Raw genomic sequence first — 16810 nt, forward strand, 5'->3', positions numbered from 1 at the left:
CAAATTTAAACAAAATCCGTTGCCCCGTCATCCCTCGGCTCATATTTTTTCCATTTTATTTATTTTTTTTTTTTAAATTATTTATTTATTTTTTTATTTATTGTTATAAATTATAAATTGTCATCCATGATGAGGTTGTTAGTTTTAAATCCTTGAGCATTCGTGAGAGACATGTAACACGTGATAAAAAATCATATAAATAAAAAATTAGAAAAAAAAAAATTAGAAAATTTTATATTTTTTTTTTTTTTTTTTTTTTGCTGACTTAATTAAATTAATTATCTTTTAATTTATTAATACTTTTAAAACTTTTTATTCTCGGGCAGAGTACATTTGGTTTTAAATTAAATTTATTATTTTTGACAACAAAATTATCCGAAATATTCGACTCTTTAATGATAAATTTTCTATAAAATTCATCTTTTCGGTTTATCTGCAAACTTAATGGCCGCCCGAAGTTCCTGAGCGTCAGTTCAGGCGGCGCTCCAGTGGCGCGAGATTTAAAATCCGTAAATTTAAAAGATTTTTTAATAGAATTTATTTCTCTGTCATTTAACTGCCGTGATAATTTATGAGGTTCTAAAAATGCCGAGTCGTCGGTTATTAATTTAAATAAACGTGAGTGAGTCTGCGTGCGCTTGTAGCTGTTTATTTTTTTCTGCTTCGGCCCAGACTCGGAATCGGTATCGACTTCGGATATGATCCGGCTCAAATCTGACTGAGACGTGACCCCGCTGTCGTCATCGTCGGTTTCTTCTTTTGCTTGACCATAGGATCGATTGCTGCCATCTTGGCACCATGACTTCGGTCTGGTCAGTGTGAAGTCCACGTGGATTTCATCAGTTAGCTCCGTAGGCTTCGATACTTTTAGCGGAAGGCTGACGTTTATTGTCGGGCCTTCAACTTGATGAGCGATTTCACAGTCCGGAAGTTTGGTTTCCTCGCAAACTGGGGAAGGATTCAGGCCAGTGGAGTACGCGAGGTAGGAATCGGAGTCCGAATCAGAAGTCGAAGTCCCCAGGGCTTCAATTCCGTCGTCGATGTTATTGGCGCTGGAACTACTGTCGGAACTATCGAGATCCTCGTGCAAAATATTCATTGAAAAGTCACTGGAAGCCTGATAGCTGCTGGTATTCATACCCTGGAAGACATTGACAGGACCGGGGGTCAAGTTTCCAGAGTTTTCCGGGCTGGTAATCGAGCTGGGACTTGGAAGATTGACGGAAACTGTTCTCGGTTGCTTCAAAGTCTCATAGTTGCTGGGACCATCAGTCAGGATTGCTGGAGGTAAATCATGGCTGGAGGCATCTGGAGTCTTTGGATGCTTGAAATGATCTTTGGGACGTTTTAACATCGCGTTTGAGGGACGGTCTAGGTCTTTTGGGGGGTTACAATGACTAGGATTATCGACAAAAGCTGTAGGCTGGTTGGAAACTGAGCTATGACTGGGATGGTTACTAGAAATATCGGTTGTTTTGGGCTGGTTTGAATTAGGGTCGTCAGCAAATGGCATTCTAAGCTGGGTAGCTGTTGATTTAGGACTAGAATCATCAGGAATGACTCCTGTTTGCTTCAAATGATTAGTAGGCTTCAGAGTTTCATGACTAGGATCTTCGACAAATAGCATTCTAGGCCGCATTGTCATTAACTTCTGATTAAAATCATCAGGAATGACTCTTGTCTGGTTCAAGTGATCGGTAGGCTTCAAAATTTCATGACTAGGACTTTCGGCAAATAGCATTCTAGGCTGCATTCCTGTTGGATTATGACTAGAATCATCAGAAATGACTCCTGTCTGGTTCAAGTGATCGGTAGGCTTCAAAATTTCATGACTAGGACCTTCAGAAAATAGTATTCTAGGCTTTATTCCTGTTAGGTTATGACTAGAATCATCAGGAATGACTCCTGTTTGCTTCAAATGGTCAATAGGCTTCGAAGTTTCATGACTAGGACCGTCAGGAAATAGCATTCTAGGCTTTATTCCTGCTGGATTATGACTAGAATTATCAGGAATGACTCCTGTCTGCTTCAAATGATCAGTAGGCTTTAAAGTTTCATGACTAGGACCTTCGACAAATAGCATTCTAGGCTGCATTGTCATTAACTTCTGATTAAAATCATCAGAAATGACTCCTGTCTGCTTCAAATGATCAGTAGGCTTTAAAGTTTCATGACTAGGACCATCGACAAATAGCATTCTAGGCTTTATTTCTGTTGGGTTATGACTAGAATCATCAGAAATGACTCCTGTCTGGTTCAAGTGATCGGTAGGCTTCAAAATTTCATGACTAGGACCTTCAGAAAATGGCATTCTAGGCTTTATTCCTGTTGGGTTATGACTAGAATCATCAGAAATGACTCCTGTCTGCTTCAAATGATCACTAGGCTTCAAAATTTCATGACTAGGGCCTTCAGAAAATAGCATTCTAGGCTTTATTCCTATTAGGGCATGACTAGAATCATCAGAACTGGCTCCTGTCTGCTTCAAATGATCACTAGCTTTCAAAATTTCATGACTAGGACCTTCGACAAATAGCATTCTAGGCTTTATTTCTTTTAGGTTATGACTAGAATCATCAGAACTGACCTCTTGTTGACTATCTTGAGCTACCGAAGCCTCATAATGACCACTAGGGCCATCATAAATCCTATCTCCAGCAACAACATACAATGGCAAGCCGTTATTTTGATAGTAACCAACATTTCCGTTACATGGATTAAAATGGCCACTAATATTGTGACGCTGAAACTGATTCGGGCAACAATATTCTTGCTGTTGGTAAGGTCGGTATTCTAGACTCTGACCAGCCGAGTAAGCTAACGGATAATACGCCCAATAGATGGGCTGGGAATAATGCGGGATAAATATTCCCTGGTGATTATTGCCCAAGGTTATGTTACTTGTTACTTGACCGGGTAATTCTGCTGGTAATTCTTGGGTCCCTATTGCTATGGTTATACAAAAATATATATATTCGTTTCATACACATACAGATTCCCTTATTTACGTTACATTCTCTCTCACTGATGCTTTAATTATTATTAATGCAGTTAATTATTAATAAAGTTAATGCTTATTTATGATTTTTTAAAAATTATCTTTATATTTTTAAATCGTCGCCGTTTTTTTGTGGAAACGACGAGGCAAAGGAGCAAGAGAGGATGAACGACAGGGGGTTGAATAAAATCCTGTGCTCAGAGGAATTTTTTTAAATTAAAATTTTAACCGGTTTTTAAATTTATTAATTAATTAATTAATTTGTTATTATTATTTTTTTTAAAAGCTTCCTGTAAACACAGGATTTATTTATTAATTTTAATTATTTAATTATTAATTAATGGGCATTCATTTTTAATTAGCGATTTTTTTGTTAAAGAGTTAATCTGATAATTTTAAAATCAAAATTTTGTAATTCTGGCGGGAAAATTGAAAATTTAAAAATTGATGTTTTTATAATTTGAATTGTGGGTAAACTATGAGAGATACAAAAAAATGAGTAAAATAAATTTTGTAGGAAATTAAATTTTGAACAAAAAAGTATTGATTAATTTTTTTTATAAATTCATTATTTTGGGCGTAATTTTAATTTTGAAAATATAAAAAATATTCATAGAAATCTGGGTTTTAATTTTTGACTTTTGAATTCAAATTTTTGGGTTAAATATTGAAGATACGATAAAAATGTATAGAAATGATTTTGTAGGAAATTAAATTTCCTATAAAAAAGTATTCATTGATTTTTGGGCTAAAATCAATATTTGAGACGCAATTTCAATTTGAGTAGATAAACTTTAGTCAGACAAAATTTAAATTTAAACTCTCGTGTAGATTAAAGGCTTTGGTTTAGGTTTCAAATGAAAATTACTCATAAAAATACTCACCAAGAGAATCGGGAGTGGTCATCGCCTGTAATATCCGGAATGACCGCGATGGTATTGCACTTCCGGTATATATTTTAGGCTCTGGTGCCTGTTGCTCACTCGGCGGTAGATTTGATTGGATTTGTGGTGACTCATCTGCGCAATAAATAAATACAAAAATTAAATAATTTGTTTATTAATTAATTTAAAAAAAAAAACACCATGCAAAATTCAAAATCCATGCAACGAATCAAAAGCTGTTACAAAATAACCCACGTTATTTTGATCCGACATTTTTTTCTATGGGTAATTTTTACTGTGGGTAATTTTTATGGGTTATTTTTACAATGGGTCATTTTTCATACTTTATTTTTACAGAAAATTTTCATTACGGATAATTTTTATTATGGGTCATTTTGATTATGAGTCATTTTTACTATGGGTTATTTTTGTTATGAGTAATTTTTACTGAAAGTCATTTTTGCTATAAGTAATTTTTGTGATGAATTACTTTTGTAATGGGTAATTTTTACTGTGGGTAATTTTTATGGGTTATTTTTCATACTTTATTTTTATAAAAAATTTTCACTATGAGTAATTTGTTTTATGAGTCATTTTTATTATGGGTTATTTTTGTTATGAGTAATTTTTACTGAAGGTAATTTTTGCTATGGGTAATTTTTGTAATGGATAATTTTTATTATGGGTTATTTTTACTATGAGTAATTTTTACTGAAGGTCATTTTTGATGGGTAATTTTTATAATGGATTATTTTTGTTATGGGTAAATTTTGCTGTGGGTTACTTTTATGGGTCATTTTTCATACTTTATCTTTATAGGAAATTTTCACTATGAGTAATTTGTATTATGGGTCATTTTTATTATGGGTTATTTTTATTATGAGTTATTTATGCTATGGGTAGTTTTTCACAGTTGGTTTTTATAGGAAATTTTCACTATGGGTCATTTTTCTTATGGGTTATTTTTACTATGAGTAATTTTTACTGAAGGTCATTTTTGATGGGTAATTTTTATACTGGATTAATTTTGTCATGGGTAATTTTTTCAAACCATTACTCTTTATGGGTTATTTTGTCATGTCAAAAAATACAAAAATTAAATTTCTTCATAAAAAAAAAAAATCACACAAATTTTGATTCTAATTTTTTTTTATTCACCAAATGATCGCGAATTTCTATTTTGTCTCTTCAATGCACTGTTGACAGCTCTAGGTGCTGTTGAATAATAACCAAATATATATAATTTATATATAAAACTTTTCGAAATTTACAATGAAATTAAAAAAAATATTACCATTTGTATTAATTGGTACTTCATTGGAATCAGTCATATTTTGTAAATATCTAAATGCTCGTGATGGAATAGCTGCACCACGATATCTAGGATCTTCTTCTTGATGTAAATATGTATCACCATCCACTAAAAAAATAGCAAAAAATTTTATTTTTTATTATAAAAATATATTTTTTAAATTTAAGGTTTAATTACCTTGTTCTTTAAATTTATTCATAAGAACTTTATCATCTTCAGTCAATTGTAATTTACGCAATTGTTCACTATCAATGTCATCATCAGTGTCTGTTAATTTTTGTAAAACTCTAAATGAACGAGATTGAACTGGTGCCCCAGGTCCTATTTCTTGAATATTTCTTCCTTGACTTCTGTTAGAACAAAATAAATAAAAAAATAAATATGTAGTCAAATAGAAAATTAAATTCCCTTTAAAATGAGTACCAACAATCCATACTTATTTTTCATATTTTATAAACATATACATATATATCAAAATATATACGTAATGAATAAGTAAAAATAATTATGGCATGTGGGTACTCATTTCAAAGAGCACTTTATTTTCTATCTTTCTCAACTACTACACAAATAAAAATTTCAAAATTTTGAAAAAAAATTTTTTTTTGGGATACCAAAAATTTATGACCCATATATACAAACATATATGACAGTATTTAACGATAGAGAATTTAATGCCCTTTCAAATGAATACCAACAAGCAATACTTATTTTTCATATTTGATAAACATATATATATCAAAATATATGTGTAATAAATCATTAAAAATAAGTATGGCTTGTGGGTACTCATTTTAAAGAGCGTAGAATTTTATGTCTTCTCATATATTTTTCGAGGTGAAAAAAAATATATACGAAGAAAAATTTTAAAAAGTTTTAACATTTTTAATTTATTTTAAACTACGAGTGAAATAATTTACCTGACTGCATTTACTGGACTAGACTGATAATCATAATTAGGCTGGATATCATGAGCGCCTTCAACAGCAATAGGGACAATGTAAGTTCCGGGACTAGTTAATTGAGGCTTCGGTGGAGCGACGGTAATTTTAGCAGTAGTATTTTGTGGTAAATTTTGTTGTGAATTTCCCCATCGTTGTTGGTGCGGTGTCTGCTTAAATTGATGGTGCCCTTGTTCATTTTTAACCGTGAATACAGATGGACGATCTTCGATCTACACGAGTTTATTAAAAAATAAAAATTTAGCGGGAAAAAAAATTTCAAACTGATCAATGCATTAAAAAAATATTTTTATACCCGGACAGGAATAACTCGTTCGTTGGCTCCAACAGGTTTTGCTTGAACTCTTTGACCAGATACTTGGACAGGAACTGCCTGGACGTTTATCGAAGCCGGCAGAACTGGAGATGTCGGACTTTCTTGCCCAGATCCGTTTGTGGGCCGTTTTGCCCACTCGGGAAGCTCTTCCGCGGGCTTTGATTTCTGCTGCAACCAAGGGGTCGGTGCTTTTGCTAACGTCACTTGGATTGGAGTCGTCGGAGTGTCGGGTGACGTCGGCTGCGATGATTTCTGCTCGATTTTTATCGGCCGGACTTCGATTTTTTCTGGCACTTAAAAATATTTATCAATTTCGCGCTATAACTTTTTAACTATTGATTTTACAGAAAAAATCAATCAATCAAAAATTTCAGGAAATTTAATTTTCTATCGAAAAGTATTCTTTCAAAATTCACCTATTTTCAACCGTTCGTGAAATAATTACAGTTTAAAAAATTTTGGAAATTCATTTTCATTTTCAGCGCTTCCAAAATTATTTTTAACTTAAAATGGCTGTAACTTTTGAACTATTGATTTTACAAAAAAAACGAATGATACCAATTTTATAGATCATTAAATTTCCTACAAAAAAGATATCTATAAAAATTGATGTATCTTCAATAATTAACGAGATATTTACATTCCAAAGTTACCGATAGTAGAATAGGCGAAAATTTGAAAAAATTTGAAAAATTTTTTAGAAAAAATTAAATCAGAAAAATTATAAAAAATTACCGATGATATTCCGCGGAACCGGTCTTGTAGTCGGCGAGACACTGGTCGGAAAAACCGGAACAGCGACTTGCGGTTGAACGAAAAGATTCGCAGCCGCGGGTGGGGTAACTTGGGCCGGGCGTGTTTGTTCATTAGCCAGCGGTGACTTTGGTGGTCCTTCGATACCTTCATCATTGGCGTTCTTAGCGACTCTACGGGCCATTCTCGGACTGCGAATTTGTGATAGGTCCAATTTACCTCCCATGCCCGGAGTGTAAGTGAAAGGTTTTTTGTCCTTGGTCATCATCGCGTTCTGTATCGCCGCCGGTGGCTCATATGCATCATTATTATAAGTATTTGGTCTTTTTGACATCTGGCTCTGCAAGGTCAAATTTTATTTATACTAAAAATTATATTTTGGATAATTATTTCAGTTAAATTCAATTCCCAAATTTCGGGCGCTTTCGGAAAATGTTCTTCGGTTCGGGGATTAGAAGTTTTCACTTTTACAAAAAAATTTTCATTGCAAAACATGGCGTAGATGCGGATTAAAGAATCCAGAGGAAATTTTTTGGAAAATTTGAGAAAAATCTAAAATTTCGTAATTGGGGAAAATTTTGATTTTCACTTTTCAAAAAAAATTTTCACTGAAAAACTTGTGGCGTAGAGGCGGATTAAAGAATCCGTGGATTTTTTTTGGAAAATTAAGATTTTCTTGGAAAATTAAAAATTTCGTAATTTAGTGAAATTTGAATTTTCACTTTTCCAAAAAAATTTTCACTGCAAAACTTGTGGCGAAGAAACGAATCAAAGAATTCAGTGAAAAGTTTTTAGAAAATTTAAGAAAAATCTAAAATTTCGTAATTTAGGAAAATTTGAATTTTCACTTTTCCAAAAAAATTTTCACTGCAAAACTCGTGGCGTAGATGCAGATCAAAGAATCCGTGGAATTTTTTTGGAAAATTAAGATTTTCTTGGAAAATTAAAAATCTCCTAATTTAGGGAAATTTAAATTTTCACTTTTCCAAAAAAATTTTCACTGCAAAACTCGTGGCGTAGATGCAGATCAAAGAATTCGTGGACTTTTTTTGGAAAATTAAGATTTTCTTGGAAAATTAAAAATCTCCTAATTTAGGGAAATTTGAATTTTCACTTTTCTAAAAAAAGTTTCACTGAAAAACTCGTGGCATAGATACGAATCAAAGAATCCAGAAGAAATTTTTAGGAAAATTTAAGAAAAATTAAAAATTCCGTAATTTGGGAAAATTTTAATTTCCACTTTTCAAAAAAAATTTTCACTGAAAAACTCGCGACGAAGATGCGGATCAAAGGATCCATGGAATTTTTTTGGAAAATCAAGATTTTCTTGGAAAATTTAAAAAAGTCAAAAATTTCGTAATTTAGGAAAATTTGAATTTTCACTTTTCAAAAAAAATTTTCACTGCACAATTTGTAGCGTAGATACGAATCAAATAACCCGTGGAATTTTTTTTCCAAAAATCCAAAATTTCGTAACTTAGCCGCGAATAGAATTTCGCACTTTTCAAATTTATTTTTACCACTCGCGCTATAGACTTGGGTTGAAAAATTCAATGGAATTAAAAAAAAAAAACCGAAATTATTACAAAGGAATTTGAAGGAAAATAATAAAATTTCGTAAGCTACTTACGCACGTGGAAAGACGGATTGAATGAGTTTTTTAAAATAGAAAGCGTGATGTTGAGAGATTGAATGTTAAACTTGAAATACCATGACTCCTTAACTTGTTTATATATATATATGTATATATATATGAGTACACAATAGGTGTATCTGTGTTACTTACCTCAGTATTAATTCTCATGGTTGGCATCTGACCAGGTACCGGTGGTGGTGGTGGTGGGGGTGGGGCAGGACTAAATCCTGTAAATGATGCCAGGTTGTAATACAAGAATAAATATTTACTTGTTATTATTATTATTTATATTTATTATTTATAAATTTCGTTATTATGCCAAAAAACAAAAAATATAATAAATTTCATATATTTATATATATATATATTTTTTTTTTTTACCTGAAGGATTTGAATCATTTGGTCTGAAAAAAATAAAAATAATTAATTATTTAATTGAAAAATGAAAATGGGGTAAAATGGGACGGAAAAAATGAAAAAATTTAATGGAAAGTTGGGTAAATTGGTCATGGAGAAAAAAATGGGAAAATAATGGAATTTTAAATTTAATTTTGAGGTAGGGGTAAAATGGACATATTACATGCTGAGGGGTAATATGGTCATAAGAAATAAGGGGTAAGATAGACATGAGAATTTTTTTTTATACCACGGGGTAAATGGACACAAAAAATGTAAATATTAAATTTTTTACAAGGGGTATAATGGGCATAAAAAATTCTCAGTAACAAATAAATTTTACTGGGGTAAAATGGTCATAAAATTTTCAATTTTTAATTTAATATGAGAGGTAAAATGAACAGTAGAAATTTTTTTACATCAAAGGGGTAAAATGGTCACACAAAATTTTTGATGATCAATTTTGTATAAGAGGGAAAATGGACACCCAAAAAAAATTTATCAGTCCTAAAAAATTTTTATTTTTTATTTAATACGCGAGGTAAATGAATATTAGAATTTTTTTTATATACAGAGGGTAAAATGATCACACAGAAAATTTTTGATAATCAATTTTGTATAAGAGGGAAAATGGACACTCAAAAATAAATTTTTCAGTAGTAAATAATTTTTACTAAGGGTAAAATGATCACAAAGAAAATTTTTGATACTCAATTTTGTACAAGAGGGAAAATGGACACCCAAAAATAAATTTTTCACGACTATATAAATTTTACTGAAGGTAAAATGATCACTCCAAAAATTTCCAATACGAAATTTAATATGAAGGGTAAAATGAACATTAGATTTTTTTTATCAATGGGGTAAAATAACCACAGAAAATTTTTGATAATCAATTTTGTATAAGAGGGAAAATGGACACTCAAAAATAAATTTTTCAGTAGTAAATAATTTTTACTAAGGGTAAAATGATCACAAAGAAAATTTTTGATACTCAATTTTGTACAAGAGGGAAAATGGACACCCAAAAATAAATTTTTCACGACTATATAAATTTTACTGAAGGTAAAATGATCACTCCAAAAATTTCCAATACGAAATTTAATATGAAGGGTAAAATGAACATTAGATTTTTTTTATCAATGGGGTAAAATAACCACAGAAAATTTTTGATAATCAATTTTTTATAAGAGGGAAAATGGACACTCAAAAATAAATTTTTCAGTACTAAATAATTTTTACTGAGGATAAAATGATCACTCCAAAAATTTCCAATACGAAATTTAATATGAAGGGTAAAATGAACATTAGAATTTTTTTTATATCATTGGGGTAAAATGGTCACACAGAAAATTTTTGATGATCAATTTTGTATAAGAGGGAAAATGGACACCCAAAAATAAATTTTTCACGACTATATAAATTTTACTGAGGGTAAAATGATCACACAACAAATTTTTATACGACGGGTAAAATGGACATTGATACAAAATAATTAAAATATCATTGATCTAAATCTATAAAATAATTATTATCATAAAATTGCCTAAGTATATAAATGTTAAAATAACTTCAACCTATAAAAGACATTTACAGATAATTTAATTTCCGGATAAGGTAAAAAAACCTTATGGACACCATTTAAGGAGACGTTAAACGTAAACGATAAATAAATAAAAAAAAAATCGTGTCTAAATTGCCAGTTTTTTTTTTTTTCTACATACATTTATATTTTTACGTATCTAGTGGAACAAAAATAATACTGAGAATTAAAAAAAAATATGGAAAATTTTGTGGTACAAAGCGAGATTAATATAAAATTTAAGATGAGATGGAAGCGGTGAGATTTTCTCATCGTTGGCAAACCGGCCAAGAAATTTAACTCTATAGCTTTTATAAATGTATTTAGGTGTAGAGATATACGCCAGCAATACTCTAATTTTAGCAACATGCTGACCCAAGCCTCTAACACCGCCCGTATATAAAATGCTTCCGATTATTTTATTTTTAGCAATTTTTCATCTTCTTTCAATTTTCATTTTTTTATTTAAATATAATTAATTTTTTTTACTCAAAATTTACTACCAAAAAATTTCAAATTTTTTTTCTAGACTAGAATTTTATTTATAAATTTTTATAAATAAATTTTTTAAAAAATCATCATAGAAAATTTTTAAAAAATTTTCAAAATTAAAAAAAAAATTTGGGTATTAAATAAAAAAATATTTTGATTAATTAATTACTTACCCAATAGTTATAGAGCTCATGGTATCCAAAAAAATTAAATTTTTGGTAACAAAATAAAATTTAAAAATTTAACAGATAAATTTTATTTTAAAAAATGAAATAAAATAAAATATATTTTCTATGACTAATTACTATTCTATTTAAGTCTACACGATCAAAACAAAATCATTTGACGATGCTATCACTGTACCGCGTCGGTTAAGACTGAGGATGTCGCGGTCTCGCGGACCCGAGTCGCGGATCAATTTTTTTTTTTACTATTTAATTTTTATAAATCACCAAAAACATAAGTAATTATTACTGTTAACAATAATAATTACGATATTAATTAATAATTCAAAATTTAATTACAATAAATTTAATAATAAAATTGGAAATTTAAAATTTAAAACAAAAAAAAATAATAGGTTGTAAAGGTACGTGAGTTGGGAAACGCTCTCGACCTAGATTTAAGTTGTGGTCTTTAGATAAACAACTGTCTGGGCACCTTGAACACCGATGACGTGTTCCATGGGGTAAATATGTGTTAGAATTATTTTTATACATAGAAAATATTTTTTTTTATTTTTTAATGCCGTTAGAAAATAGAATTTTGTTGTTCGTTCGCTTGAATTCTGAAGTTATTTTAAATTCCCGCCATTTTTTTAAAATTATTATTATTAAAAAAATTAATTGTTTTTTTTTTTAACAAAAATTTTATTTATTCTCAAACAATAACAATTTTTTTTTATACAAATTTATTAAATAATTAATTAAACAGAAAACAATAAAACAAAGTAAAAAATTATTAACCGATTGATTAATCGATTAATTGATTCGTTAATCAATCAATTTACTGTGTAGTTAATCAGTCAACTAACCGATTAATCGGTTAATTAATGAAAATATTTATTAAATTTAATAACTAATCAACCAATTTCTTGATTGATTAACCAATTAATTGATTGATCAACTAATTAACCTCCCATTTGTTCGATTAAATGGCCGATTAATCGATAAATCACTTAACTATTGATTTAATCGAACAACTAATTATCCACTTCGCTCATTAACGAGCCGATGAATCGATTAGTCAACCAATTAATTTATTAATCAACTAATTAACCTTTCAATTAATCGATTTAATGACCGATTAATCAATTAATCCTTCAAATATCAATTCAATCGAACAAATGATTAACAGTTTATTAACTACTCAACTAATTTATCGATTAATTAACCAATTAACCTCCAATTTCTTTCATTAAATGACCGATTAATCAATTAATCACTCAACTATTGATGTAACCGGACAACTAATCAACCACTTCACTCATTAGCGAACCGATTAATCGATTAGTCAACCAATTAATTGATTAATCAACTAATAAACCTTTTAATTAATCGATTTAATGGTCGATTAACCAATTAATCTTTCGAATATCATTTCAATCGAACAAATAATTAACAGTTTATTAACTAATCAACTAAGTAATCGATTAATCAACCAATTAACCACCTATTTATTCAATTAAATGGCCGATTAATCAATTAATTCTTCAAATATCAATTTAATCGAACAATTAATTAACAGTTTATTAACTAATCAACTAAGTAATCGATTAATCAACCAAATAACCTCCTATTTATTCAATTAAATGACCGTTTAATCAATTAATCACTCAACTATTGACTTAATCGAACAACTAATCAACCACTTCGCTCATTAATTAACCAATTCATCGATTAATCAACCAATTAACCTACCAATTGACCAAATTACTTATTAATCAATCAATTAATCATCTCGATCACCATGATCACCAAATGACCGCTTATTAGTGTAAGCAAATAATTTATCCTCCGGTTGATAAGAATACGAACACTGTTCCGATTTCCCATTAGTACTTGGATTCAAACAAATTTTGCAAATCATTCCATCCCGTTCTTCTTCTTCACAATTTTCCGAGCCTCTTCTGTCTTCGGCCCCATCGTAGTCGTAACTGTCGGTATCATCATTATCATCATCATTACTATCGCGCCTTCTGTAGCTTTGGCTCTGCTGACCCTTATCGTCTCCCTTCTTGCTTTTGGTTCCTTTGTTCCCAACTGATTTTTTGGGATAACCAAAACTATTGGACTTCCTGTAACTGTAGACATTTTCTTTCGGTTGATACTCGCGACGGCAGCGCTCTGAGTTGCCGCCATTTTTTGAATTTTTGCAAACGGTACAAATTGAGCCGTCGTCTCTTCTAACGTCATGACAGTCATTTTTATCGTCGGTTAATTTTGCTGATGTTTCAGATTTTGTTGTATAGTCGGGGTAGTAATCGAAAGTGTCAAATTCGGCTGAATAATTTGAATTATCGTCACTTTCGGAACTTTCGTCGTATCTTCGTAATTTTTTTTCATTGTTTTTAGTGGGCTTGGGTCCAAGCTCGTCAATGTCCGGCTCAGGTTTTACTTTTTTGTGACCCGAATATTTTTTCGGAGGATGAGATAGATACGCGCATTGTTCTAATTGGCCCTTTTTTTGAGGATCTTTGCATACAAAACACATCATGCCGTTTTTGATAACTTTTTCACAGTTTTCGTTACTTTTTTTTGGAGCTTCGGGGGTAAAAAATTGAAAGTTTGGCGCCCGGGGATTTGAATTTGAAACGTCGGCTAATGACTGATGGGTCACGGGGTATGAGCGACCGGAGACGGACAAACCAAAGATGCTTACGATGGCGAAAATCTGAAAAAAATTTTTAAAAAAATAAGAATTAATTTTTTTTTTTTTTTGAAATTTTGGAAAAACAACTAAAATTTAGTTGTATATTGTTCGTTGGTGAATTCCCAGTTGAATGAGTACCCACATGATGATATTTTGAGTAACAGATTATTTTTTTAAAAAACCAAAAAATTCAATTTTTCAAAAAAAAATGTTTTTGTCAATTTTTATGCTGAATTATTGTTAAGTGATCAATTTCCTCTGGAACGAGTACCCACATGACTATATTTCGAATAAAAGATTTTTGAAAAATTGAAAAAACGGAAATTTTGAAAAAATTAATTTTTTTTTTTATTTTAATACCCAAACTATTTTACTGAGACAAAAAAATGAATTACAGAAAATTAGAAATTTTTTTCGATGACCCATTTTACCCCACAGTTAATTAAATAGTAGAATTACTTAAAAATTAAAAATTAAAAATTAAAAATAGTAATGAAAAAAAACTAAACCTTATACGTCGCCATTTTGTAGATTATTTTAGAAACAAATATATAAATATATAAATTTATATATTATAGAAAAGATGGATCACTTTAACGATTAATAAACTGAAGCTTTCTCATGAAATGAATTTTTCCAAGCTACTGAATCGATTTTATATTAAATTGTGTCGATAAAGAAATATTGTCCCCACTATTATTTGTGTATTTTTATTATAAAATGTCCGTTTTAAAGTAAAAGTTATTGGGTAATTTATAAACCACAAATTATGTAATCATTTTTCTTTACAAATTCTATTAAAAAATTTAATATTTGTTCTTGTTAATAAAAAAAATTAAAGATCTAATTGAAGTAAAAAAAATCAGTTTTTAATTGAGTGAAGAAAAGTGAAAATTTGATTTAAGGAAAAATCCAAACTTTGATTAAATCCAAAAAATTTAAACTTTTATTGAGTTCAAAAAATTCAAAATTTGATTTTTAAAAAAATTCACAATTCAGTTGAATTGAGAAAAAAATCAAATTTGTATTGAATTAAGAAAATTCAAATTTTCATTCAACGGAAGGAAATTCAAAATTTAATTTCAGAAAAATTTCCAACTTTCATTCAATTGAAGAAAATTTTTTATTTGATTTGAAAAACAATTCCAACTTTTATTCAATTGAAAAAAATTCAAATTTCAATTCAAGTAAAAATTTAAATTTTAATTTAATTGAAGAAATTTTTAAATTTCACTTAAGAAAAAATTCACAATTTAGTTGAATTAAATCAAAATCAAATTATCGTTCAAAAAAGAAAAATAAAATATTGAAAGCACATAAATTTATGAAGTAATTTAAAGTAAATAAATATATAGTGTGACAATAATAAAGTGAAAGTAAAAGTAACGAGACCAATAACAATAACAATAATAATAATAATGACATCAATGAACATTTGAATGTTAATTCGTTATCGTTACAATATTTCAAGCGTGATAAATTTATACCATTGATTATTTATATTCTTAATTTTATTCTCGATACGCTTCGAGTACCTAGTCATTTTTTTTTTACTAATTAATTAATTAATTAGAAAAAAAATTGAGTAAAATAATTTTTATTTACTCTGATGTTTAAGTTTGAGCCGCGATAACTCATAAAATATTGAGTTTAAAAAAAAATACAATAAGACCTTTTTTATAGGAAATTTAATTTCAAATAAAATTGATATCATATATTTTTATCGTATCTCTAATAGTTTACGCGTAATTTTAGTTTAAAGAACTCGGGATGTAATTTGAACTAAAAATAAATCTAGTGATAATTCATTGAATTGAAAAATGTGATTTGTGGGTGAAATATCAGAGATACGATAAAAATGATAAGAATAAATTTTGTAGGAAATTAAATTTCCTACAAAAAGTTATTCTTTAATTTTTTTAATAAAATCGATATTTTGTAAGAAATCGTAACTTGAAATAAAATGTTTTTATTTTTCAGGAATTCATTAAAAAAAAAAAATTCAATGAATTAAATTGTGAAATTTTTTTTATTTTAGTAAAGAAATTGAATGAATAGAAAAAGTAGTGAATGCAATAAATGCAAAAACACACTTTCGATATATTGTAACATAGATTTCAATCCAACTTCCGCCTTAACAATAAATTTTTTTTTTTTTTGTTCACTATTGTCGCTTAGTTTTTTACTCTAAAGAGAAATTATCATATGATTTTCTAATCAAAATAATTATTTTATATGAAATTTTTTCGACGATTTTATTAAAATTCAATTTTACGTCCATTTATTTTTTTGTTTTTTATTCGAATTGAAATTACACCGAAACTATGAAATTTATAAAGAAGATTGTCATGACCTTTTACATAGAAAATTTAATTTCCTACAAATTTATATCAATACATTTTTATTGTATCTGCAATATTTAAGTCACAAATTGCAGTCAAAGTTCAGCAAAACCGAAAATTACAATTTTTTTTGTTTTTTTATAAGAAATTTTTTTCAAAGAACTTTTTTTTGAAAAAACAAATTCGAAATTCGTAAAGTAGAGGGAATTTCCTGTAAAATGAGTACCAACAACAATATATTTAAATAAAGTCACGTATTCATTAAA

The 16810-nt window shown here is 29.1% G+C and overlaps 2 protein-coding genes across 3 annotated transcripts; both read right to left on the reverse strand.

Annotated features, from left to right (window-relative positions):
• Positions 1-259: 259 nt before the first annotated feature.
• LOC130674231 (uncharacterized) lies at positions 260-11708 on the reverse strand. Of its 2 annotated transcripts, XM_057479503.1 has the most exons (11): positions 11505-11706; positions 9243-9265; positions 9012-9088; positions 7208-7565; positions 6452-6765; positions 6115-6368; positions 5372-5544; positions 5177-5302; positions 5041-5097; positions 3883-4017; positions 260-2949 (listed from the first exon to the last, which is right to left on the reverse strand). In XM_057479503.1, the coding sequence occupies exons 1-11, from the start codon at positions 11522-11524 to the stop codon at positions 275-277; spliced, it is 4212 nt and encodes a 1403-aa protein (XP_057335486.1). In that variant the 5' UTR covers positions 11525-11706; the 3' UTR covers positions 260-274. The 2 variants fall into 2 exon arrangements, with proteins under 2 accessions (XP_057335486.1, XP_057335493.1); XM_057479510.1 differs by lacking the exon at positions 5041-5097 and having other exon boundaries at positions 11505-11708.
• A 1420-nt stretch (positions 11709-13128) lies between these two features.
• LOC130678170 (uncharacterized protein DDB_G0283697-like) lies at positions 13129-14726 on the reverse strand. Its single transcript, XM_057485218.1, has 2 exons — positions 14712-14726; positions 13129-14223 (listed from the first exon to the last, which is right to left on the reverse strand). Exons 1-2 carry the CDS (start codon positions 14724-14726, stop codon positions 13282-13284), a joined length of 957 nt encoding a protein of 318 aa, XP_057341201.1. The 3' UTR covers positions 13129-13281.
• Positions 14727-16810: the final 2084 nt, after the last annotated feature.

The sequence above is a fragment of the Microplitis mediator genome, chromosome 1, assembly GCF_029852145.1.
Source record: "Microplitis mediator isolate UGA2020A chromosome 1, iyMicMedi2.1, whole genome shotgun sequence".
In the NCBI taxonomy this organism is placed as follows: domain Eukaryota; kingdom Metazoa; phylum Arthropoda; class Insecta; order Hymenoptera; family Braconidae; genus Microplitis; species Microplitis mediator.